At 40.8% G+C, this 27,452-nt stretch overlaps 1 protein-coding gene across 5 annotated transcripts in view; it reads left to right on the top strand.

Moving 5' to 3' along the window:
- Positions 1-1,570: 1,570 nt before the first annotated feature.
- OGT (O-linked N-acetylglucosamine (GlcNAc) transferase) overlaps positions 1,571-27,452 on the top strand; it is a 38,040-nt gene continuing 12,158 nt past the window's right edge. For 2 of the 5 annotated variants that reach the window (XM_063432738.1, XM_063432736.1), the window contains exons 1-15: positions 1,571-1,686; positions 9,736-9,916; positions 11,146-11,389; positions 13,188-13,256; positions 15,851-15,967; positions 16,757-16,836; positions 18,058-18,253; positions 19,080-19,220; positions 19,297-19,397; positions 19,484-19,637; positions 20,244-20,345; positions 24,789-24,968; positions 25,152-25,310; positions 25,485-25,574; positions 26,062-26,187. In XM_063432738.1, the coding sequence (XP_063288808.1) occupies positions 1,650-1,686; positions 9,736-9,916; positions 11,146-11,389; positions 13,188-13,256; positions 15,851-15,967; positions 16,757-16,836; positions 18,058-18,253; positions 19,080-19,220; positions 19,297-19,397; positions 19,484-19,637; positions 20,244-20,345; positions 24,789-24,968; positions 25,152-25,310; positions 25,485-25,574; positions 26,062-26,187 (1,977 nt within the window). In that variant the 5' untranslated portion in view covers positions 1,571-1,649. Of the gene's footprint in view, positions 1,687-9,735; positions 9,917-11,145; positions 11,390-13,187; positions 13,257-13,288; positions 14,863-15,850; positions 15,968-16,756; positions 16,837-18,057; positions 18,254-19,079; positions 19,221-19,296; positions 19,398-19,483; positions 19,638-20,243; positions 20,346-24,788; positions 24,969-25,151; positions 25,311-25,484; positions 25,575-26,061; positions 26,188-27,452 lie in introns of those variants that run through there. The other 3 variants (XM_063432739.1, XM_063432737.1, XM_063432740.1) reach the window with 3 other exon arrangements.

Here is a 27,452-nt window from a genome sequence, read left to right as displayed (position 1 = left end):
ACCGAACAAAAATATTCATTGAGGCAGTCACCTAGACCTTTATCCTCATCTACATACCTTCCTTTTTTTGTTTTTAATCTAACTAATCCTTGTTTTACTTTTCTTTTCTCATTTATGTATCTAAAAAAAGTTTTGTCCCCCTTTTTTACTGACTGTGCTATTTTCTCTTCTGTGTCTTCCGAGTCGTGATTGATCAACGAGATCGGACGGAAGTTGCCCGGGATAAGATCATCCCTGCCCGGTTTCGGTAAGAGCACGATATCCGCCAATGACATATCCTGGTCCGGGACGCCTCCCTCCATTAAGTCATTAAACCACGACTCCAAATGGGGTACGAGTTCCTCACGAAAAGTCTTGTAATAGCCGCCCTCAAAACCGTCCGGACCGGGAGCCTTGTTGCCTTTCAACAGTGAAATTGCATCATCTATCTCCTCAGCGGAGATGCGTGCTCCAAGGGCGGCAGATTCTTCGCCCCGTAGTTTTGGCAAAGAGAGGCGAGACAGGAAGACACGAGTATCGTCAGCTTCGCGTTGATGGTCTGAGGCGGTTCCGTTGGAGTGGTTGTATAAATTGGTATAGTACTCTGTGAAAACCTGAGCAATTTCAGTAGGGTCTGTACAAAACTTACCTGAAGCGTCCTTGATCCTCGAGATATGCGAGTGCCCCTGTCTCGGGCGGAGAGACCTGGCTAACAACGTATCCATTTTATTGGATTTTTCGTAAAAGGTCCTTTTGGACCATGTAATGGCTCTGGCGGTATCGTCTATGAGTGTATCACGAACCGCGGATCTGAGGTTTTGTACGTCCGACAGAGCGCCCGGTGAGGGGATAGCCTTATGCTTTTCTTCCGCTTTCCCCAGTGCCTCTAATAGTGATGACAATAGTTGCGATTTACGCTTCTTCTTCAGGGAGGCCTCGCGAATCAATATACCCCTAATAACCGCTTTATGTGCGGCCCACACCGTAGCCGGTCGAATGCCAGCTACCGCATTCCTCGCAAAATATTCTAGCAATTCCTTGCGAACAGTCTCTACTACGGCCGGGTCTTGCAATAAACAAGTGTTTAGTTTCCAGGACCACGGAGAAGCCACACACAACTTATCCAAAGTTAGTGTGACCTCAGCGTGGTCCGACCAAGTAATAGAGCCGATCGCAGTACCTGAGACTCTGGATGCGGAAGAAGAGTTAACTAAGAACACGATGCATTTCTAACCTCCCACATGCAAAGCTTGCCAGTGTTTGTCATTCTAGCAAAGCTTCCCACAACAAAGATGGCCGCCCCTGCCTCGCCCGGCCGCCATTCTGTAGGCTCAGCCCCGACGGTGCACGCGCCGCTCCCACAGTTTGCCGCATTGCACATGGCGGAAGGATATTTGCAGGTTTAGTGCGAATACACGGTGTTCGCCCGCCAGCCCTCCCTCGTTTCCATCTCAGAGGGTCGCAGCCGGCTATGGGGGACCACCCTGACGGATTTCAGTCGTGGGTGGGGCCGTAGCCCTCGTCGCAGTCCCTTGCAGACTCAGAGTGACAAAAGGTTCGGAGGACTACTTTGCGTGGAAGTAGTTCCGGAATCCCCGACCGGCGCCATTTCACAGTTAGACGAAGGGAGGCCGGAGCAGCACTTGGTACCACCGACCTTCGTGACTGACATGGCGACATCTGTGGGCAACGTGGCTGATAGCACAGGTAGGAGATCCCACTGCTTTCACAGGAAGCCGAGGGCCGAGGATGGACAGGCTCGGGCGGCCTCCATGGGGGTCACGCAGCCCCCCCACCACCGTGCAGCAAGCCCCCCACACCGTGCAGACCCCCCTCCCCACCGTGCAGCAAGCCCCCCACCTTGCAGACCCCCCCAACCCCACCACCTTGCAGACCCCTCCCCACCGTGCAGTAAGCCCCCCACCGTGCAGACCCCCCACCCCCTCCACCGTGCAGACCCCCCACCCCCAGGGTCCTATTATTACAGCGCTATGTTTTACTGCACACAACACTGTCTCATGGGCAGCAGAGGCATTACCAGCTCACTGTATGCAGAATTCATATGCTGCAGGTCATGGCTACCAGCATAGCTCGAGTTAATAATTACTATACACAAAATGTAGCAGTTATGGTGCCTCTTTGTTCTCCTTCCTACCTGGACCATAGACATTCTATGGCAGCACCTTCCCTGTGTTGTTGTTGTTATTATTATAATTATTTATAAAGATTTCTGTGCCTGGGGTATCTGTCCATTAGGCCAGGTGTGAGGATGTCACTGTCCCCTCTGCCATCATGTAGGCCTGGCATGCACTGTCATGGCGACATGTTATTGTGGCCATGAGAAGATGGAGGTTGCCATGTGGCTAGTGTTGCCAGTTGCACAATGGCTTCCTGGACCCCTATCACTCCTACATCCTGACGGTGGAAAACCAACATTGTGTGAACATAAAGAAGCCTGCCTGTGTTTTAATTTATACTACAAACCATTTCCTTCCTCACCATATGAGTTTCTGTATGCTGCTAGCCAGCATTTGTCATGGGCTCCCCACCAGCCCAGGAAAATGGTGGAGCTGACCGAGCTACATGGGCTACTTGTGAAAAAGAGACAGTTGAGGTTTGGGACATCATCATGGGGAGTCCTCTGCACTAGTCTCTATCGCCTTCCAATTGTTTCAGTTCTCTGTAGTGGTGGGTTTGCTCTGACAGTAAGTATGCAGGGTTTTATAATGCGTGTTCTTTCCATGGACAGAAGCCAGGGGTAGGCAACTTGTGGCTGTCCAGATGTTGTGGACTAGATTTCCCCTGATGCTTTGCCAGCATTATGGCTGTAAGAGAATTCTGGGAGATGTAGTACACAACATCCGGACTGCCGAAGGTTGCTTACCTCTGCCCTAGGCTTTAGCTGAGATTGCCTGGTTATTTCCCTGTAGATAATCGCAGCCTAAATCCGCTGGAGAGCCAAAGGTTAGCCATGACTGATACTCTCCAATAACCACAAGGCGTTGTCTTACATCAGTGCTTTTTGAGCCATTGTGTAGCTTTACTGATATATTATCTTTGTTGACAAAATGGATACTGTGTGCTTCAGTACTCACAAGTTTTGAAAGATGGTTTCATTGAATCAAACTCTAACATTGTATCATAAATGTATCGGACATAAAGTAAGACAATGTTACCAGTAATCAAGAAACCTGCATGATTACATATATTATTTTATTCCGAGGAAGCACCAAACCATTTAATGTATTGAAACACATATGTTGGGCCCTAGCCATCACAACATGTATTGTGTGATAGATGTTCACAGCAACTCCCAATAATTTTGCTTGCTGTGGGCTTGTTGGATAGATTGTTGTCTTTTAACCTCCTTATTGTTCTACAGAGCCTTAAATGTATATTTGTTGATCGGTGTACCATCCATTTTTAATGCAATATTAGTAGCAGTTCAGGACTTGAAACTTTGAAGTGTGGTTATATGTATGTGTGTGTAATAGTCCTTGCACACAAGCTGAGAATATCTTTTTATCGCCAGGTGCTGAGCCAAGGCCCGTAGATACCAAATAACAAAAATCGATGGCTGTACTCACGGTCTTCAAAGTAAAAATACCAAGCTTTATTTCATAAACAGTGGATTGTTTTTACAGATTTTGAAATAAAGCTTTGAATTTTTACTTTGAAGACTGTGAGTGCAGCCATCTATTTTTGCTATTTGGTGTGGATATATATATATATATATATATATATATATATATATATATATATATATATATATATATATATATATATATATATATATATATATTGTGTGTGTGTGTGTCCCCCTCTGTGGCAGGCTTATGAAATGTATGATCATATACTCTAACTAAACCCCCATTATTTTTGCCTAGATTTGATGTTTTCTAAAGGAAAAAAAAAACTATTAAAACCTATATAAGCTTTTAAGTTACAATTTAGTGGATGGGGGAGTGCGCTGGATCTTGTATGTTGTATGAATTGGCCTAAGCTGCACCCATTTATGCATGTTAGTTCATACACTGTTGTACTCTTATGCATGCGCGAGGGTACAGCACTGACCTGACTCCTAGCAGATGAAGCGACCGGTACTGGGTACAGTCTCCCAGAAACAATATGACCGTGGCCGCAAGGGATAGTGCCAGGTAGGTATAAATACCTTCCACAATACCCATTGGTCACCACACCGTAAAGCGTATAGGTCAGTTTCAGGACTTTTCACAAAACCTGAAAATACCTCCAAAAATGACAGATCTAAAGATTTAAGCTTTGCTCTACCCAAGACACATTTGGTCTGGTTCTGGCCATGTATAGGCTCTATAAGATGTGTAGTTGTGACAGATTGGTAGTGCTGAATGTCTCATTGATCTTCAACTGCGCAATACAGCTGGCCTGTAGAAAATGGATCTGATGAATGATGGCAGACAGTTGCATATCTAATATAACTGCAATGTTGTAGAGCCTGATAGCTATTTTCTCCGTATCATCCGTCACACACATTCCAGATCTGAACATAAATGTTGATGCGTAGTAAAGACATCCTAAGTAATTTTTATAAGGTAATGAATTGGCTATGTCTTTGCTAGGTGTAGTAGTTTCAAAGCAGATTTTTGTGTTCTATTTTCGGCAATCCGTTTAATTTAAAATCAACACTTCTCAATGCTCCCTTCATTTTTATTTTATTTTTTTGTGTATGCACTCAATTAAAAAAACAGAAATCAGTATATTGAATAAATCAAACCGAGCTAATATCAGAAGCCTATATTTTTTTTACTATATGCCAATAGGTACTATTAGAAAAATGCACATATTGTCATTTTTAATGGGAGAGTGACTTGGTATGTGAGACTGAGCATAACTACATCATGTGAGGAAATTGAGGTGCGGGTGACACGTTGACTAGGATGGAGTTTAACAATATTTGCTTTTCTTTTTACATGCAGACATTGGTCTTTAGGCAAATTGGCTTATTAAAATCACAGTTATACATATTTGATTGCCCCGTGCTTTTCTGTATTCTCATTAAATAAATATACCTATTATACACTAGGTGGACGCACTTTACACTACTACTCTCTTGGTACAATTAGCATATTTTTTTTAACATTTCCATTGGTGGTCTGTATTATTATAAAAACAAAAATTAGAAAATTAATCAATGGGACAAATTGTAATATCTTGACAACAAAGGTTAGGCAGAGCACCCTGGACTGTGACAGTACTAATATGTTGAAATATTCTATGACTAGTCATGATTTGTCATAAAGAGGTTTACGCACCGGTCCTTCTAGTTGGACTATAGCTGTTGACTCGCAGCAAAATCTGGAAAGTGTCCTTTTCTAAATGTGCAACTTTCAAAATATTGGATATTTGACGAGTATTGCCCTAGAAGGAAACAAAAATGCAAGAGAAAGATATATATGCATCCAAAAGACACCATATGTGCCATAACCAGTACAGCGTGCTGTAGTGGTAATGGTGTCAGGAGTTCCCTGGTGCTGTGCAACCATGAACTATTTAGCTGTTTGACACTAACATGTCTCTGCCAGGTGCCCGTGCTGCTTTTAGTTTGAAACAGTATGGGTAAAGCAGAAGTTATCACACCAGCTCATTCCAATGAACTTCCACCTTACCATACCAGCTCAAACGATGAGCAGTGCTGGCGCTTTTAGCAGTGACCGGTAAGTTTTCAAACCCTTCTTAAATGGTTTGACCGATAATTGTTGGACAGCACCAGGAGACTCCTGGGAACATAATAGCTGCAGCACACTTTATAGTGTCCCTTTAATTGGTTTTGATGTAGATGGTAGAACCCTTGGCAACTAAGTAGTTTTTACATGTTGCTAACAATGTAAATGTTGTGCATATACCATGCAGATTGTTGTATAATAACAGGGGATGCCTAGCTAAATAAATAATTTCTTTAATGATTTTTTTTTATTTTTTTTTTAAATATAATTTATTCTGGCACAGCAGCCATTTTGAGTTCAATTCTACTGTTTTCTGGCCAACTGCTGCTCAGCGCAACTTGCCTGCTGATGCAGGCTCATACAGAGCAATCACAGCAGGCGATTTAAAGGACCACTCTAGGCACCCAGACCACTTCAGCTTAATGAAGTGGTCTGGGTGCCAGGTCCTTCTAGGGTTAACCCATTTTTTCAGAAACATAGCAGTTTCAGAGAAACTGCTATGTTTATGAATGGGTTAAGCCTTCCCCCTATGTCCTCTAGTGGCTGTCTCATTGACAGCCGCTAGAGGCGCTTGCGTGCTTCTCACTGTGATTTTCACAGTGAGAGCACGCCAGCGTCCATAGGAAAGCATTATGAATGCTTTCCTATGTGACCGGCTGAATGCGCGCGCAGCTCTTGCCGCGCGTGTGCATTCAGCCGACAGGGAGGAGAAGAGGAGGATCGGAGGAGGAGAGCAGGAGGAGATCTCTCCGCCCAGTGCTGGAAAAAGGTAAGATTTAACCCCTTTCCCCTTTCCAGAGCCGGGCGGGTGGGGGCACCCTCAGGGCACTCTAGTGCCAGGAAAACGAGTATGCTTTCCTGGCACTAGAGTGGTCCTTTAAGTTGAGTAGCTTTCGGTTAGTCATTAAATTTCACTAAATGTAGTAAATGTTTAATGGGACACTCCACTGCTCAAATACAAAATACATATAAATCACTGTTTAGTAGATAAGCCCCAAATGAAAATTTGCATGCATTTAATTGTGGTTGTGTTTTTTTTAGGGAGATATCTAAAATTAGCTTGCAAAACCTGTAGCTCTCTTGTCTGCTGCCTTTGCAAGCTCTGCCCTTCTAACCCCACCCAGACTTTCTGGCTGTCCTATCAGGCTTCCCAATGCAGCTCAATGAGAACACTTTATAAGTAAAGTGCTCTGTTCAATTTCTGCCTTTTGAGGTCAGCTGCATTGAGCTAACAACCCAGGAAGCAACATTATCTGTTGACTGCTTAAAAGCCATGGGGGTGTCAATTTCTATTGAAATCTGTGCTTTTTGCAAAATGAAGATGCCACTCTTCACACACACTGCTTTTCAGCAAGCTTAAAGGACCACTCTAGTGCCAGGAAAACATACTCGTTTTCCTGGCACTAGAGTGCCCTGAGGGTGCCCCCACCCTCAGGGACCCCCTCCCGCCCGGCTCTGGAAAGGGGAAAGGGGTAAAAACTTACCTTTTTCCAGCGGTGGGCGGAGAGCTCTCCTCCTCCGATCCTCCTCTTCTCCTCCCCGTCGGCTGAATGCGCACGCGCGGCAAGAGCTGCGCACGCATTCAGCCGGTCACATAGCAAAGCATTCATAATGCTTTCCTATGGACGCTTGCGTGCTCTCACTGTGATTTTCACAGTGAGAATCACGCAAGCGCCTCTAGCGGCTGTCAATGAGACAGCCACTAGAGGAAATAGGGGAAGGCTTAACCCATTCACAAACATAGCAGTTTCTCTGAAACTGCTATGTTTATGAAAAAATGGGTTAACCCTAGAAGGACCTGGCACCCAGACCACTTCATTAAGATGAAGTGGTCTGGGTGCCTAGAGTGGTCCTTTAAGTTGTTTAGGAGTCTAGAGAGACCCTTTAAAAGCAAGAAGTGAAACATTAAATGACCACTAAAGGCACCCAGACCACTTCAGCTCAATGAAGTGGTCTGGGTGCCAGGTCCCTCTAGTTTTATCCCTGCAGCTGAAAACATAGCAGTTTCAGAGGAGGGGTTTTAACCCCTTCAGCCCAGCGGCAGGGGGGCCCTGAGGGTCTTAACCCCTGAAGGGGTTTTAACCCCTTCAACCCAGCAGGAGGGCGGCCCTGAGGGTGGGGGGGATCTAATGACCCTATAGTGCCAGGAAAACAAGTTTGTTTTCCTGGCACTATAGTGCTCCTTTAAGGACCACTGTCCTTCATGAAGGGATCAATTTTATGGATGCCACCTAAATCTACTATAGTAGTATTTTCCACTGCGCTCCTTTAACACTCAGATCCCTTTTGAGAATGTTTTATTCAGTTTGCTGAACAGGAGAACGTTTGTATCACAATAGAAAATGTTCTGTTTTGGGGCTTCTAAATTGTCTCTTTGATCAGAATTGTGCATGATCCATAATTCATTTAAAGTAACACTGTTTCTTTAGGATTTTTACATATGTTGTTCCCTTGATGACATGTCTCCTTGTATTGCAACTGCCAGAGGAAGATATACTTGCCTAACTGTTGTACTCTCACACGGGTGAAAATACAAAACCGAGGTCTCTGGAAAATCCGGCACAATGCCTTTTCCCTATAGCCCTTGCTAATGGTGGCTGCTGGAAATGACAAGTTTGCCAACCTCTGCATACTCCTAAGACAAAGCAAGAACTGCTTCAATGAAATTGCAACATAGCATGCATATAGTATTACATACATATTCTATCTTAATTAAAGGGACACTTAGTGTCTCTTTAATAAAGAAAAGGGATGACAGGATGTTCATGGTGGCAGAGACAAATTCAGGTAAGTAAAAATCATCTTAAGCTGCGGTCACCAGAGGAGCAGTAACAGTCTGGGGTTTTATGCAAAGACCCCCAGACGGTGCCATCATCTCTTTAAAGCAGCTCTGTCCCTTATAAGTATTTTAAAGAGACCCTATAGTCACCATAACAATTATCGTTCTGGTGAGTATAGTCAGCCCCTGCAGGCCTTTTAACGGAAAAGACAGTGTTTACATTACAACCCCGGGACAGCTCTAGTGGCCATTCATCAGACGAAGGCATGGAGAATCTGAACTTTCCCCATAGAGATGCATTGGGTCAGGAATGCATGTGTTCCTTTTAATGTTCCTTTAATGTTAAAGTCAACCATCTATTAAATATATTTCTATTTTAATTCCTCTTTTTACACTCTTGGCCTATCTCTTTAAATAGTCACTATATATTTTAATCCTCTAGTTTGCACAGAATGTGTTTTGAGATCTAGAAAATCAATTTGTCGGTTTTTATTGGGCAGGCATGTTTGCTGGTAACAGTTTAGTTTATGTAGTTCAAATTGTTTTTTTTTTTACTATAGAGATGAGCAACTCATAATTTAAAATGTCCCTGAATTTGCTGCAAATTGCCAGACTCTATGAATTCGGCAATGAGCTCTTGTTAAACAAAGTCACATACTAGCATATTGTCCCAATAAAATCTATTCAAAATATATATTAACAGTGGAATTTGTGTTTTCTTGCGATTTAAGAAGGGAGTTAAATATGAGGTGCATGCTGTGCATATTGAAATATAGTTTTCAGTGCAAAATTCATTACAGTTGCTAAAATAACTTGCTGGGTATCCTATGGTATGTAGATTACTTTCAGTATCTGCTCTGCCCAGGTTAGCAGTCACTGATATGTCATGTTGCCACTAGATTATGACTTTCTTTCTTAGTTTCCAGGATAACATTCTGTTGAAGTAAATATCTTCTCTTTGGTAGCTGTTAATAATCGGCTGCTAAGTAGAACATTTACAAACAGCAACACATTGGTAATGTCTGGTTGTTGTTGGGTTTTTTGTTTACATTTATTTTATATATATATATATATATATTTTCCCCCCTTTTTTGTATATTGATTTTTGCTTTTGGTCATATTTTATTTCATACTCTTTAGTTTTGCATCATTATGTGTTTGCTTCATTGCATTTTGATTCATTTTATTTAATTTTTTTTTTGGTTTGGTTTTCTTTTTCTTGAAGTTTTTCTGTCTAACTTTTGCTTCCCCCTGAATGTTTTGATAATTCTCTAGAACCAACGAAACGTATGCTTTCCTTCCAAGGGCTGGCAGAGTTGGCTCATCGCGAGTATCAGGCAGGAGACTTTGAGGCAGCTGAGAGGCATTGCATGCAGTTATGGAGACAAGAGCCTGATAATACTGGCGTTCTGCTGCTTCTCTCATCTATTCACTTCCAATGTCGCAGACTGGACAGGTAACTAAATGCTCTAGTCATTTCTTATTAAAATGTATCTGTTTAACAGTTTTTAAATAGTGCTCTTATCCGGATCGCTTTACAATTTATGGAGAAAGAACATTGGTAGTTATAGAAACTGGAAATAGATATTGTAACTCAGTAAAATAATCATCACCAACTAAGCTCTCAGTGAATACTTTTCTAGCAGCCTAGTTTTCTACCCCCTTCCCTTACCTTCTGTGTCTCTATTCCCCACTACCTCTAGCATGTAAGCTCATTGGGCAGGGCCCTCAACCCCTCTGTTCCGGTGAGTCCTACTAGTCTGGTTACAATTAAGTGTCTGTTGGTCTACACATTGTACAGCGCTGCAGAATTTGTTGGTGCTTTTGTAAATAAGACACTACACAAAAGTAGAAGAAAACACTTGCAATCTAGAGCGAAATTGTACATTGAGACAAAAGGAATCCTTTTTAGCAATCCGTATACTGCACATAGTGAGTTTGAGGAAGATAGTCCAGAAGTAATGTTCCGCAGTTACTCTGCAATCAAGGTGGAGAAAAACCTACATTTTACGGTCTTACTTTTTAGTCACATAAACAATCTTTTCACAACATCCAAAATCCAGCGCACGCACTCAGTCACCTAACCTAGGCAAAAATAACAGGGTTTTATTTACAGAGAGAAAAAAACTATTCTATTACACTCCTCACTAAAGAAAAAATCTGCATCAGTATTGTAGTGAGAAAAATTCTCCAAAGCCTGATTACCATCAGTATAATTCTACTGCTTTTTATGAGTTGCTTTTGCATTCTAAAACTTTATCTTTTTGGAAGTATAAAACTTTTATTAAGGGGACATATAGAGTACCCAAACCAAAGTAGCCTTGGTGCAGTGTCCCTCGGAGTTAGCTCTCGCAATGTAAAACATTTGTTTAATTGCGGGGCTAAACTCATCTCTAGTGACTATTAGACAGCCACTAGATGGTGCTCCCTTATTGAGAACCAAGTCACGCTCAGTTCTTGATGATCAACGCCCTTACACATTGCAGAACAGGTGGTTGCCTGGATGCTGGAAAAAAAAGTAAGCATTAAGGTTATTTAGTTTACATATTCCTGAAAGGTAGGGCCCAGGGGTCTAAGACTTGCGAGTAAGCTAAACAAAAAAAAGATACATTTTGAACGAAGAATGTATTTTTCCCTTTAACGTAACATTGTATTTAACCATAATATTTTGTTCAATTTTATTAGGTCTGCCCATTTTAGCACACTGGCAATTAAGCAGAACCCACTGCTTGCTGAAGCTTATTCGAATTTGGGAAATGTCTATAAAGAGCGCGGACAACTACAGGAAGCGATTGAACATTATCGACATGCTCTTCGGCTGAAACCAGACTTTATTGATGGGTATATCAACCTTGCTGCGGCATTGGTGGCAGCTGGTGACATGGAGGGCGCAGTGCAGGCTTATGTGTCAGCTCTTCAGTACAATCCGGTAAGTTAGAAACTGCTGCTACACAGTTAATTAAATCTTGTTGCACCTGTACTTGGAACAGTATGGTAGAGGCAAATAATTAAAGGGACACTATAGGCAACAAGAAGCAGTTATGGTGTATAGATTATTGAAGCAGTTAGGGTGTATAGATTATTGAAGCAGTTGGGGTGTATAGATTATTGAAGCAGTTGGGGTGTATAGATTATTGAAGCAGTTGGGGTGTATAGATTATTGAAGCAGTTGGGGTGTATAGATTATTGAAGCAGTTGGGGTGTATAGATTATTGAAGCAGTTGGGGTGTATAGATTATTGAAGCAGTTGGGGTGTATAGATTATTGAAGCAGTTGGGGTGTATAGATTATTGAAGCAGTTGGGGTGTATAGATTATTGAAGCAGTTGGGGTGTATAGATTATTGAAGCAGTTGGGGTGTATAGATTATTGAAGCAGTTGGGGTGTATAGATTATTGAAGCAGTTGGGGTGTATAGATTATTGAAGCAGTTGGGGTGTATAGATTATTGAAGCAGTTGGGGTGTATAGATTATTGAAGCAGTTGGGGTGTATAGATTATTGAAGCAGTTGGGGTGTATAGATTGTTCCACTGTTGTCTCACTGCTAAATCCTCTGCCATTTAGGAATTAAATCACTTTGCTTTTACAGCCAAAGTCACACATCCCAGCAAGTAAAGTGTACAGAATTCCTAAACACTTACTGTAAAGTGAGATCTAATGAAAACACTTCCTTTAGTGCAAATAGTGTTTTTTTAAATTTAGAATGTATTATCTCTTGCCCTGTTAGTTAGGTATGGGCATAAAATGAGTGCTAGGCATCAGGTATACTCAACTAGACAAAGAGCAGGTAGGTAACTATGAAACAGTGATGTCTGCTAGACATGTAAGAGGTATGAGAGAGAGAGAGAGTAGGTAAGTATACGTTTAAACATGCTGACCTAACTAATGAAAAACAGGCTGCAGTAAAATGGCTCTGGCTTGTTAGTAAGAGGAACCATATAGGTAAACACAGAAGCATGAGTACGCACTTAGAGGGTGGCAGTGAAGAAAAGTTGTAACAGCACTCACCTCCCGCAACAGCTTATCATGCTGTCACCCTATATGAAACCAAAGTTATCTAACTCCTAAATGGCAGAGAACCGAGAAGTGAGACTGCAGGGGCTGTTCTATACACCAAAACTACTTTCTTAAAGCTGTTTTAGTGACTATAAAGTCTCTATTAGTTTAGTAACTAAAAAAAATTCTTGTAGTTGAGAAAGGTTACACAATCTGTGCATTACTACTACATGAAGATGTAATGATTGCTGATGCTTAGTTTTCCAGTTCTCCATAAGTTACTAATATTTTGATTCTGAAAAGTAAATGTAGTATTTGAATCTTGAAATATTTGTGCTTGGTCAAAAGGTGGAGTATGGGGCTGGCAGCTTAAAAAGATGGGAACCAGAAATATTTAAAATGCAAAAATTAAACTAGCTGTTCATATTTGTAAACAATTTTGCCAGCTTTATGAACAGATCCAGAATACTGGTCTTCCAGACTTATCCATGACCTATATTACATTTGAGGTATAGATTACATTTTTCCAGATATGCTTTGAGTTAGTTTTTAAATTATGGATTTGTAAGAGTCTGAATGCACTGCTAATTACCTTTCCATTCTGGTGTTACTGACTTTTATTTTAAGGTATTGAAAGTGTGTTTATTACAGTTATCATGTGATTGATGGAGTATTGCTGAGTAAGTGGATGGCTTATTAATATCTATTTTTTTTTTTCCCCCTCCCCAATAGGATTTGTACTGTGTTCGTAGTGACCTGGGTAACCTGCTTAAAGCCCTAGGTCGCTTAGAAGAAGCAAAGGTAGGCATTCAGTATCATGGTGTTTAACTATTGTTGCCAGTCTCAAAACACTGTCTGCAGCTCTGCTAAAGATAGTATTACACATTGACTTGTTTACAGCAGTGTTTTTAAAAGAATGATGCTGTAAAATGAAAAAGTTTGACCGAGGAGTCTAGTGTTGGAGTGTGCAGCCTCTCCAAACGGTGAGGAGCTGTCCAGCCAGTTACAATATCTAAAGGTGGTACTTAATTCTGTCCTCTACCTAAATGAAACCATTCTGATTTGGTCTTAGCCCAACAGATCATCTTGGCTGATGAGCTTAAGGGGCACTGCAAACTCAACCAAAGTGTCTACTTTGGTTTAACTCCTGTGTTACCCCCAGTAAATGTATCTTTTCCATGGAAGAAAGGCTGATACACATCACACACCTGATTTGTAAAACTTGCTTGATGTCTCAAGTGGACTCCAAAACTTTCCTAGAAAAGGACAGAAGCTGGTTTGTTTTAAGAAAATGGACTGATGGAAAGAAAGCAATGAGATATAAAGGTGGCTTCTAGCAGTTAGCTCCTGTGAACCCAGAATTTAAAAAAAAATAAAAAAATCTTTTCTTTCTTTCTTCTTATTTTTTTTTTTTTTTTTTAATTACAGTACTTACAGCTTTGCACCCGTTTGTAAAGTGTAATTGTTTAAAAACATTTTGTCTTGTTACAAGCCACCTTATGCGTCTGCGCTGCTAGGGATAAGAGTTGGGAGAAATTAGAGGATGGCGGTGAATCCCCTCTGTTTCTCTATAACTCGCGCGCATGCACTGCATGGAGTGTGAAAGCAGACTAGCTGTCCATTTGTCATGAGTCCCAACGGGAGTGGTCTGGTTTGATTAATATTGGGTTGGGTTCTAAAATTCAGATACTGGTATCTGAAGGGGACTATTGAGAAAAGTACATAGAATCTATTTGGGAGATGATGATTTTTTTTTTTCTGCGACTGGTTCTCGTCAAGTCATGTGGACATCTAATGCCTGTTACACTTCACTGCTGCTTCAGCGTCACTGGCATAGGATACAGTCTGCGCCCGCGTAGGATGCTGATTTCTTTATTTCAGAGATCTGGAGACAACTAGTTTGAGAGTCTTTTCTTTGGCGAGGACTTGCTGAAACAAGACAAGAACATTAAACAAAACATGATATATTTCTTTATAATCAGTGCATTTACAATATCAAGCCAGCTGTTTCCTTGAAATTGAAAGCAAAATTTACACACTAAACTAACCTTAAAGCCTTTCTTCCAGCCATGCACTGTGCCGCCACCACCACCACCACCCCAAACCTCCTGCATGACGAACATATAATGACAGCAAGCTTGACATGTCCTTGTCTAAATCATAGAGCATATCCAAAAACATTTCACTTGCTTTGTTGAGATCTTTTACTAATGATCTTGTTTTATTTTCTCTCTTGTTTTTGGTTTTTTACCACTGATATTGTATTTAGAAGGTTTCAGGTGGGTGAAAACTGCTATGCCATACGTAAGGTGCCTCGCTGAAGGGAGCCTGAGGCCTGGATCTAGGCAGACATGCACCTCCTCCTCTTCCAGCAAAGAACGCACCGAAAAGTCACATGAGAAATATGGTAACGGGTTTGTAACTGCCACAACAAAACCATTTGCTCCATGCCTGAATCCTTCTGTCTTGTGGCTTCAAAAACAGCTTAAAATACTTTTATTTAAGAGCAAAAATAAAAAGTATATTCCATTAGCCACAATTCTTTAAAGGAGTAAATATATTGTTAAGATTTGGAGCTAGATTAGTTGTAAGCTTCTAACTCTTCAAGATGTTCATTATTTTTGATTTTTTTTTTCTTCTTTGTTTGGACTGAATCGTTCTGCTCCTCATCACGCGCTGTGAACCTGCAGTAACGCAAAGGCTGCGCTGCGTATTGCGCTTTGCGTGTGTAAAGTGAAACTTTGTGGACAGCCAACTTGATTGTTAGCTGTAGCTTTAAGACATGTGGGGTTTTTAGCTTATGGTTGGGGATACTCCTTTAAGAATCATGTCTCTAGGTGAAAGTTTTTTGTTTTTTGTGAGTTGGCAAATCAGGTTGGCTGTTGACTCTATTGCCAGCGTCAATGCGTGCGCAGCGATAGCGTAGTGTTGCTAAAAAGCATGGCGTTGCTGGCGATTCTTGCGCCTGCTTTACAGGGACCCTAACCTGTGTGTTGTCATGCCATTTTCGGTTTTTATGCTGGCTCCAGGCTTGTCATTAGAAGATCAGTGGAACAAAATTTAAATGGTGGGATGATAGACTTTATATTTAACACTGGCCAGCTGCAAATTACATCCACTGTAAGTATGTACACTGGAGAAGATAGCTTAATTTATAATTCATAAATCAAATTAAACATCTGTCAGCTTAACTTAAAAATGATGACTTGCATATAGGTTTGGGTTTGCGCTGGCGTAGGATTCATCGACTTGCGCAATATGTGAAGCGCTTGCGAGCCTATGCTGCAGGTTCACTTTTTCCTGTTTAGAGACTGGATTCTGACATTTATTCTCCTTGTTTTGAAACCCCTCCCCTTTCTTCCCTATTCCCGTTCCTTTACTTGAACCCTTTTAAGGCTTGCTACTTGAAAGCAATTGAAACACAACCAAATTTTGCCGTTGCATGGAGTAATCTTGGATGCGTATTTAATGCACAAGGAGAGATCTGGCTAGCAATTCATCACTTTGAAAAGGTACATCCGTTAATATATTGACACAAACTATCTAAACCTTTGCTTGCTTGTAGTCTGTCTTATTCTCGCTTTTACAGAACACCAAGTGCTTAATTTAAAGAAGTCCACTTACGCCTGATACTTATATATAACTAGAGATGTATTGTTTTATTACTATGACATAACATTTAATTTCTTTTGCGCTTTGGAAGATGATCAGAGGACATTTTCTTTTGCTGTTTGGAGTCCCTTTTGGACTAGGTGGGTGCTCCAAATATGCCAAAAAGTTTCAGCAGCAAAGATCCACAGAGCAAATTGTGTCCAATATACAGGTTTATGTTTGCAAAGACCCAAATATGGGACTTTTATAAATGTGAGATTTGTCATTATTGATTTTAATCTTTATTTGCATAGACTGCAAATGGCAAGAAAGCTAACTTATTTCATTAAAACACATTGGAGCAGATTTCTTGCCCATTCTTTGTAATTAGAGACAAGCCAGGGAATCTCAGAGTTTTTTGTATAATTTTATTTCAAATTTCTCCTATTGGATTGCATGTTTTTGGTAAGCCACGTGTGCTACTGCACAAATTCCCACTAGTTGTGTTTACTAAATCCCCTTGGTACAGCAAAGCCCCTGGCCATTACCCATGTATACCATTTGAAAGAGGTTTGTGAAGTTTCCAGGTCTACATTAAAAACATGCGCATTTCACTTTCAAATCTTGGAATTTGTATAATGCCCAAGTTAATTTATTTTTTTTCTAAATACTTGGCTCTAATGCTTTCCTTGTGTTAATTTTTTTTGTAGGCTGTAACACTTGATCCAAATTTTCTGGATGCTTATATCAATTTAGGAAATGTTCTAAAGGAGGCTCGCATATTTGACAGGTAACAACATAAACTGTGTAATTTGTCAAAACTTTAGATAAATCTCTCTACCTGAATCTTATACTGTACAGATGCATTTATTGCAAAGTGTTTGCTATTCAACTGCATGTTTTTTGATATTTTTTTTAAGTTGATCTATTATGTGCAGTTTGCTTTCCAAATTTGTATATGTGTATATTAAGTTTGTGGGAATAGGTTAGACAATTCCTATATATCCCAGTCCAAACAAATTGCAGCACAAAGGGGTTCAATGTAGAAGCTTTATGGTCACACCTGTGCTAACAGCACAACGGTGAAAAAAAACTGGGTCTGGGCTGTTTTTGAGAACATGGCAGTGCTAAAAATCCATCTTCTGCCGGCTACTCCTGGGCATGCATTAAAATTGTAACTGGGTTTATTTGACATTTCATATTTTTGTTTAATCAGAACACCTATGTGCATTTTCTATAACACATTAGTGGCTAGCCTTCTTTAAACAGTTATACCAGTGCAAACTCCTATCCAAATACTTGGCAACTCTGTTGACAAAGTCTTTGTTTCTCTCGGCACGTTTACTATTCCTTATTAAATATTAAAGCATGAACCTACCTTTCACCATGCTCGGTTAATGTTAACCTGCTGTGGTGTTACAAAGTCAATGAAAGCAAGAGTAACTGTTGGAATGTAAATATATATATCTGTAATTTCAGATAAAATCTTTGAGAAATGTGTGTTTTATATTATTGAAATTCCAATGCAGCTAAAACATATTCACATAAGACAAGGCATCAAATGACACAATGTAGGGCTAACAAGTTCTCCCCTACAATGTGTACTAGTTAAATACGAATACATACTCTCACCTGTGCCAGTAATTACAGAGGAGGAAGGTTGTGATCTGGAGAGATTGAAGTCCCTCCTTCTGTCTTCACATGCCACCAGACGAGTGGATATGTTACCTGGGAGAAAAATATGCAGTCCCCCAATATGTTGACAGCACTTTTAGAATAATAAATATTTGTTGCAAATTATTTGCAGTGTGAGAAAGCATTAGCTTAGCTAAACAGTGCTGCATCCTATGCCTTGATTTTATAGGCGCTTGGCTGTATGTTTCCAAATCCTAGCTGTGTATTCATAGCTGGGAAAATAAAATGAAAACCAATCTAAAAGTGGTAGAAGTTCAGATAAGCGTGCATTATATTTTGCCTCTGTAACACTTTTTCATCATGCTTTGCTTTCCAGAGCGGTAGCAGCTTATTTACGTGCTCTTAGCCTGAGTCCAAATCATGCTGTGGTGCATGGAAACTTGGCTTGTGTGTACTATGAGCAGGGACTCATTGATCTTGCAATTGACACGTACCGACGGGCTATTGAACTGCAACCTCACTTCCCTGATGCTTACTGTAACCTTGCCAACGCACTCAAAGAAAAAGGCAGTGTAAGCATAAAACTGCATGCAGATACAATTTTCTTTTTTCTCCACAAGGATTCAAAATGCTAAATGAAAATTCTGAAATATATGATCTAGAATTCAATGTATGTATGTATATAAAAAAAAAATATATATATAATATATATATATATATATTTTTTTTTTATTTATTTTTTTTAAAACAAACTACATATAGACTGTGCTTGCTGCAGTCTTTTCCTCGGGACCTTTTTTATTTTATTTTTTTTACAAGTACTTTGGGACCTTTAGCTGTTTTCTTGTGGCAGCATGGAATACCATTTGCAAAATTAGACAAACCAGCGTATTCAAAATGGGGGTATTTCCAGTCTTTTTTAGTAGCCATTTAGTCACAAACCCTGGGCAAAATCAGTGTTCATATTTGTTTTTGCATTTTTCACACAAATACAGCTCATTCACTGATATCATTGTCTTTATACACTCAATTGTTAGGGTGTGCTATGCCACCCTGTGTTAATGGGCTGCTTTTATAGGACTGCATAGCATGCTTTAATGTTGGGAAGGGGTTACGAAAAGTGAACTTCACAGGATTTGTTAAAGAGTGTGTATATTTACACTACATTTATGTGGTTGGATAGCTGTGAAGCATTGATTAAAGGGATTCTCAGTATCCCATACCGAACACCATTCATTGCTGACCTGCTTTACTGATGTATTCTTCTCTGGGAGTAACAAAATGAAATAGATTTTTGATAAAAGAGAACTTTTTACTAATCCTGTTAAAGGTTCATCTTATGCTGCTGTGATAAGTGCTATACGGCCCCTTTTAATATTTTTATCTTCTGTCATGAAGGTGGTTGATGCAGAGGAATGTTACAATACAGCTCTAAGACTCTGCCCTACACATGCGGATTCTCTCAATAATCTGGCAAACATCAAGCGGGAACAAGGAAACATAGAGGAAGCAGTACGTCTGTATCGGAAAGCCCTGGAGGTACTTATTGTCTTTGTTTTTTCATACATTTTTGTTTTTAGTTGGGATCTGTTTTTAAGAGTTGTTATCTTCTTAGGTTTTCCCAGAGTTTGCTGCTGCTCATTCAAACTTGGCCAGTGTTCTGCAACAACAAGGGAAGCTTCAAGAGGCTCTGATGCACTACAAAGAGGCTATACGGTAAAACTTCTGCTATTCACAAAGCTGCTTTCATGGATTTTCTTATTGCGATGGCTCTTCATAATATACATTGTTTGTCTTCACAGAATCAGTCCCACATTTGCTGATGCTTATTCCAACATGGGCAACACACTGAAGGAGATGCAAGACGTCCAAGGTGCACTGCAGTGCTACACCAGAGCAATTCAAATTAATCCAGCTTTTGCTGATGCTCATAGTAATCTTGCTTCCATTCACAAGGTATTGGCATTCTTGGTAACTTCACCCAAACATTTCCCTTTTTTTTTTTTTACTGGTCTGTAGTGGTGGCCATATGTACTATTTCCCATTTGTATTTGTGATTTGAGGTTTTTTGACCCTCATAGACTATTTAACGGCTCTGGTATTCCTGTTATTATTCTGTTTATGTCCCCTGTAATTCCAAGAGTAACTGGTATTTCTAGGGTCAGCATGTTATGTGCTGACACCAGATGCACAAAGCTGATATTACCAGCTAGTAATAGACTATTCCAACTGGCTAATATGACAGCACATGAGTCACTCTACACACAGAACATATTACTCTGGAGTGAATTCTTTGTAAAAAGAGGCTTGAGGACGACAGTGCGTGCATTACCTCTTTATTACGTTGATTAATATACGTTGTTATATACGCATTATTACCTCTTTATATACGTTGTTATAGTGCATAGAGTGACCATTTGATAATTCTCAATAGAATATCTTGTGTCATAGATATGGGCATTTTGTGAATATGAAGTGTGCATATTTGTACACAGGTGTGTGTGTGTGTATTTATAAAATGTGAAATCTAAACGAATTATCATTTGTCTGTGTACTTCTAAGGACTCAGGAAACATCCCTGAAGCTATCGCTTCATACAGGACAGCTCTGAAACTGAAACCTGATTTCCCTGATGCTTACTGCAACTTGGCTCATTGCCTCCAGGTAACCATAGTTACATACATAGCTGAAAAGAGACTCGCGGCCAACGAGTTCAGTCTTCCTCACATGTGTCTCCTTGGATCAATCAGCTATTACCCCACTAATTAGACATGATATCCCTGTATGTTATGTTTTTGCAAGTATTTATCCAATTGCAGTTTAAACATCTGTAATGCCAGTTTGTTTTATTACTTTGAACTCTAGATTAGATGTCCTTTGATAATTTAAAGTGTACATTCAAGCAGTGCATGTTCCAATATGCCCTTTAGAGCCATTCTCTTCATCCTTGTAGAAACCATATCTCTGGATGGGTAATTGTAGATCTGATTGCAGGGGTACTATAAGCCCCATACAAGCCTTTTATTGTGCAAGGAGGTGGTTGCTAAAATCTTACCTTTTAGAAAGTCTTACATTTTTATTTATTGCAACTTTTATTACTCTGCAACCTCTCCGGCCTACCCACTATCATATGGAAAAGGCTCCATGTATTCATTAAAGTGTGTTGTGCAGGACTGTGTTGCTACATATGCTAGTCTGCCATTGGCGCTTTGCTGTTTTTGGGATATCTCATCCAGTTTGCAGTTTCAGAATGTTAACTTCATTCCCTTCCTGTGATTCATTGATGACTGAACACAACAAAATGCTTTAAACTGAAACACATTAGAAATAATAAAAAAAAAATATATTTTTTTTAATATTGCCAACAAATATATATAGTTTTTTAATATTGCCAATTGCTGAAAGACATAGAAACTTGTGTCTAGACAAGATGAGTATTCAAGTAATAAACCAGGCAAAGCAGCGTATGTTGGCTTATGAGCTCGTATGAAGAAAGCTCTTATCTCCTGTTCTGGTGTAAATGAGAATGTCATGAACTGCTGTTTAGAGCCATTTGTAAGTATTCCATCATTTGAAGACTGTAACCAGTAGTCAGGCAAATAGTGGAATTTAGGTAAAACCAAATTGCATTATAAAGCTCCAGAAGGATTAGATGTGGTATATACAGTGCAGATAGTTAATTTGACATCAGTTTGTTCAACATTTCGCAGTACAAAAAGTATGTTGACGTGTTAATTACAATTACTAGTCTGTGACCAGCAATGCAGAACTATCTGAAAAACCTTCAGCACTCAAAAAAAAAAAACTACGATCAAACCCACTTCAATGTAGCAGTTAATAGTAAAAGCAAATGCTTCCAGAATTGAATTAATGGCACTGACTGATTTTCAGAAGCATACCATATCAAAATGTTATTCCTTATCTTTATCTGTCCCAAATAAAAACGAGTATATGTTTAAATGGGAGGAATAATTGCAATTCTCATTATATTGAGCAGAGTGGCACAGAATTGCAGATATATTACAAGGTATGACACTGCACATCACATAATAAAAATCATTATGATAACCATACAGATATTGGTACTTGGTCCCAGTTAGATTCGGATGCCTCAGATTTTTGTTGGAGAGATTGTGGACATGTAGGAACTATCCCATAGCTGGTGGGACTGTCCTAAATTAAAATGGTATAGGAATGATGTTTTGTCACCTCATCAATAACTTCATTATCTAGTACAATGGGTCTTTTCTTTTTTTTTTTTTGTAAATCTTTATTTTGCGTGCGGTGGAAAAAACAAACATGTTGGTAATTCCGCATATGTGTGAACATGGCTCATAAAATTTTTTTCAACATGGTATAAACTGGTGAGGAACACTTCGCACATTTTTTTAAAATTTAGTGGGCTGAAATGTTGTATCGAGGGCCTTAACTGGTGAGAGTGTAGGGGAATATATACCCGTCTATGTGTGCCAGCGCGAGTACTTTGGAGACATCTAGCGTGTGGGGCGTGTAGCGTCCGGTATGCCTTTCCCTGTGTAGGTCAAATCCCACCCGATCCCTGATATCTGTGTAAGAATGGTGCTCCATATGGGGTCCAGGGCTAGAGCCGCGTTTGGTGTGTGGGGCGCTATGACGTTCCCCTTAGTGGCTCCCTATGTGGTTTCGGTCTATTTCTGTTATACCTTCTTGTAGGAGCTGCATGGTTATCGCCTGGACCGGAGGTGCGCTGTGTGGCGTGGCTATTTACAGTGATGAAGGTGGCTATGTGTAAGCACGAGGTAACGAGTGTTCGAGTCTAGTAGATGTCTAGGTGGGTGGGAGGTGAGTAAAAGCCTCCGTGTGAGGTCATTAGAGTATCTATTATGTAGAGCTCCCTTGCTTGAAATGCCCTGTTACCCTAGGGTGGGGGGGGGGAGAGAGAGAGAGGGTCACCAGGGCCAGTTGGTGAAGCCTCCAACGGGTCATTATCTTATTGCAACTAAAAAGGAGGTGGACCAGAAACAGAGGTCTGCAAACATTGCTAACTTTGTTATTGAGAGAGTTCAATAATAGTCCAAGGGTCTCAGACCCGGCGCGGTATTTCAGGTCTTGGTGTCTCCACGGGGTCTTGTTGCTGCCTTTGTTGGCACCTCCACACTCCTGGGTCGGTGGCCTGGTTGCGGTGGTGAGGTTGTCGTCGGAGTTAGGAGTCCCAGTGTTGCCATTAGAGCAGGTCCTTCGGAGGGGTCCATGACCTTATAATGCTTGTTGTCTTTGGTAACCCACAGGGTTCCCGGAGTGGACCACTTGTAGGTGATGCCTCCTGCGTGGAGTGGTTTAGTAAGTGGTTGCATTTGCTTACGCCATAGTAGTGTGGCTCTGCTCAAGTCCTGGAAGAATGATAGTCGGCAACCCTCAAATTCCAGAGGTGTCTTTCCCTGTAGCGCTGCTAAGAGTCCTAGCTTGTCTGACATGGACTGGCACCGTAGTATGATGTCTCGTGGGGCTGCTGTAGGTGCTTGCGGGGATTTCGCAATTCTATATATTCCATCGAATAGGAATGTTTTGGCTTGTCTGGCCGGGAGTAGTGCGGCTACGAGGCGTCTGATGAAATGTGGTAGTTCCTCCAGCAGTACGGATTCCTGCACCCCCCTGATTTTGACGTTTTTGCGTCTCCCCCTGTCGTCCAGCAGGTTGACTTGTCTAGATAGGGTAGTCTGAGTGGTGTGCATTTTTTGTACTTTCTCCTCCAGCTCTTGTAGGCCCTGTTGTAAGGTCCCCACTACCGTTTCGGTGGCTTGTGTACGTGCTGTCACTGCAAGCACATCACCTTTCAGCGCTGCCAGGTCAGCCTCCCACATTTGCTTGAGGTTCTGCTGTAGGCCTGTCAGCATAGCCTGGATATCGCTCCTGGATGCTGGGGCATTTTCCTCTGTTACCCGTGAGTGAGCTGGGTGACAGGGAGTGGGTGGTGGGCTATCTGTTGGGTCTTCCTCCTCTGAGGGTGGTGGTGAAGCGTCTCGTTGAGACGTGGGCCGCGTTGCGCCTGGGGCCTGTAGCATCTGGCTTATGTCGCGCTGTGGCTTAGGGGTATGTGTGGGTAGCTTCTGAGATTTGCGCCCCATCTCACCTGTGTGTGGCAGGTTAAGGTACCAGTCGTCTAGGTCTGGTGCTCCCCAGGGCCAAACTCCTTCCCCTGAGTCTCTCTGCCGTCCGCCCGCGTGGTAGGCCTTGCCGCCTCGGCGTCGTGTTTTTGAGCCGGGCGTGTGGAAGAACGGCATCGGCAGTGTCGGCTGTCTGTCCCGGACTCAGACCGAGATTCTGCGACCCAGGTTGGTGTCGGATGCCCTCAGATCGGCCGGATTGTAGAAATCCGAGCGGGAGCTGCAGCAATGTGCGACCGCTCGGTTCCGTTGTCAGGCCCCGCCCCCACAATGGGTCTTTTCAAACTTCTACCTAATGGTTTTTCTAAGGGGGAAAAATGATTTTGAAACGTATACTCATTGCAGTCATTTTCTGTATTGCCACGCTATTGGAATTTTTTTTGAAATTCCCCCAAGACGAGAGGTCATTGCCATGGTATTGGAGATTAGAACTTACGAACTAACACTGCGACAATCACACTCTATATTTGCTCAGTTGGGTCAGGTGTGGGATGGCTGAGTACAATAAATAGAATTAGTAGATGGCCTATTAACAACTACTATCCATTTAAGTATTTAGATATGGGTCAATGTCACATATAATCCTTTTAAATTATGTTCTGAATGTATGTAAGAATAATTAGGTTTGTTCACATTCTGTACGATTTTCCCCTTCCCTATTTTCCTTTATGTCCTGTTACCTTTTTGCTTGCATTTCCTTTGGTTGTGTCCCTTGATTATTGTACTGTAGTTTACACATTTTGTTTATATAACTTATGTGGTATTGTTAAAAATGTGAAATTTTCAATTAAGTATTTGATAGAAATAATGTATTTTTTTTTTTATTTTTTTTAATTAAAATGGTTCAAAAGTGTAATGGATCCATTTTAAGCAAGACATTGATTTTGATAAGGTAACATAACCTCTGTTCTGTTAATGACCTATATCATTAACCATGAATTGTGGCTATCTTCTGCCTGTGCAGATTGTATGTGATTGGACGGATTATGATGAACGAATGAAGAAACTGGTCAGCATTGTGGCCGACCAATTAGATAAGAATAGGCTGCCCTCAGTGCACCCACACCACAGTATGCTGTACCCACTGTCTCATGCTTTCCGGAAAGCAATTGCTGAAAGACATGGAAACTTGTGTCTAGACAAGGTGAGTATTCAAGTAATAAACCAGGCAAAGCAGCGTATGTTGGCTTATGAGCTCCTTTGAAGAAAACTCTCTTATCTCCTGTTCTGGTGTAAATGAGAATGTCATGAACTTTAAGAAAATAAAAAAGGCTTTATTTAGCACAACTAAACACTGGTCTTTATTTTGAATCTCTTTAATTTCCAGATTAACGTTCTTCACAAACCACCATATGAACATCCGAAGGACTTAAAAGTCAGCGACGGCCGACTAAGAGTGGGTTATGTGAGTTCAGACTTTGGAAATCATCCCACGTCACATCTCATGCAGTCAATACCTGGAATGCACAATTCAGATAAATTTGAGGTAAGTACGAACACCGCTTTTTCTTATGTGCCTGATTAAATTACTGAAGAATAGGTTGCTATCTGGTTCTGCAGAGAGCAATTCTGCTACTCGTTATTTCCCTCTGGGTTTTTGTTACTGAATCCCTTTCAGTTCTGCAATTTCTTTTGTAAAGTGATGTCGTTGCTTTTGCAGGTTTTCTGTTATGCACTGAGCCCTGACGATGGAACCAATTTCCGTGTGAAAGTAATGGCAGAAGCAAAGCATTTTGTTGACTTGTCCCAGGTGAGTTATCCTCATAAATGAAATCTTTTAGAAAACCTATAATATTCAAGTTAAGACTTGTTTCTAGTTTGTAGTTTTCCTAACCAAAACAAAGTTTGAGAAAACATAAAATCTTTAGGAAGTACAACAATGTGAGCAGCCAAGCACTTTAGATTACTTTGTCTATAAGAAACACCCATGTTTCTTCCCATTATTCAGTGTCTCCCAGGTTTCTTTTTACTGTTCCTCTGTCTCCTGATACCTCCCCAGTAGGTTTCCTCCCCACGTAATTGTTTGTTTTTGTGTTTTTTTTTTTATTCTCTGGTTCATCTATCTATTCTTCTCATGTGCAGCTTATTCTAAGTTCATTTGCCATTATTTCACACTTGTGGAATGTATTGGACAAAGCTTTGTTCTGTATTGCAGTACTTCACACCCCTCCACCTCTCCCCCCCCCTCCCCCCCCCCCCAGCATTTTCTTCTAAATAGTGTGCATTTCCTGTTCTAGATTCCTTGTAATGGAAAAGCAGCAGATCGTATCCACCAAGATGGAGTCCACATCCTAGTTAACATGAATGGCTACACCAAAGGGGCCAGGAATGAATTATTTGCTCTCAGAGCAGCACCTATTCAGGTAAAGGGCTAGATGGGAATATCTTCCAAGAGGAAGGAAAGAATAATTGAGGACATTTAATTCCACATTAGTTTGTGGTGTGGTTGTTTACAGTTTTGATCTGTTTATAGATTGGGCTGTATTTAGTCCCTTATGGTTTATGTGCATCCTGTCTTAGGGACCTATGGGTTTCTCTTGTATGTAGGTCAGTAACCCTGAGACCTTACCATGCTCTTACTGTATTTGTGTAATGCCTTGTAAATGACTGGTTCATTAAATCATGACTCCCCTCCACTTTAAAAAGGTTGTACAACGCTAGCGTTGTGGACTTAAGTTTGGACATGGAGTCTGGTTGTATTTTCGTCAGTACAAAATCCTGATGTAACAATTGAAGATTATGCTAGCTTTAGTGTACTAATAATCTTAATTTGAATAATGACAGGAGGCGAGTATTTTGCATATCTCTCTTTACTAACTCCATATAGCAGTAAAGAAACACATAGAAAAAAGAACCAATTACAGGAGAGCAGGATGTACACAAGGCAATGTGACCTTATCATTTCCTCTTTCATAAAGCGACAACAAGCAGAAGTAAATATATAGCAAACAATAAAACTAATAACAACTCCAAGTTTCCATGTGCGAAGGAGCAAACTTCCAAAGAATTCTATTCGAACAACGAAAAAGAGTTCAGGGTTGAGACAAATCCGAAGGATAAAATCTCCAATAGTTTCACGTGAACTGCCAATTATCTTCAAAGACGAATCATACTGAAAAGAGAATGTGTGACAGGTTTAGACATAGTCACGAACATTTAACTCCAATTAAAGTACCACCTAACATCCCATTGGAGAATATAGTAACTATAATCTGATAACTGAGTAATTGTAATAAGAACTCTAATGAGGATTCCATATTAATGGAAGTATGAACATATCATATAAGCACCAATGTGAGAGGCAAACCTACCTTAGCACCTGATATCTGCAAAGCAAACGAATAGAAAGGGTGGGCAGCGAAGCAGGGGGGGAAATACTCGCCTCCTGTCATTATTAAAATTAAGATTATTAGTACACTAAAGCTAGCATAATCTTCAATTTTACCACGACAGGAGGCTTCGTATTTTGCATTTTTAACGCTGAGAACAGAGTATAGAACTAAATAAGAGTCCTACTGTGTGCCGAGAGACCCAGTATTTGGCGTTGTTGGGAGGTCTTCCCCGTCGAGCGCCCACGTATACACCATCTAACAGGAAATTATTCAAAACCAAGTCTGACCGTTTGTCA

The sequence above is a fragment of the Pelobates fuscus genome, chromosome 9 (genome assembly GCF_036172605.1).
Source record: "Pelobates fuscus isolate aPelFus1 chromosome 9, aPelFus1.pri, whole genome shotgun sequence".
Lineage (NCBI taxonomy): Eukaryota > Metazoa > Chordata > Amphibia > Anura > Pelobatidae > Pelobates > Pelobates fuscus.
This window is presented reverse-complemented; position numbering and strand designations above follow the sequence as displayed.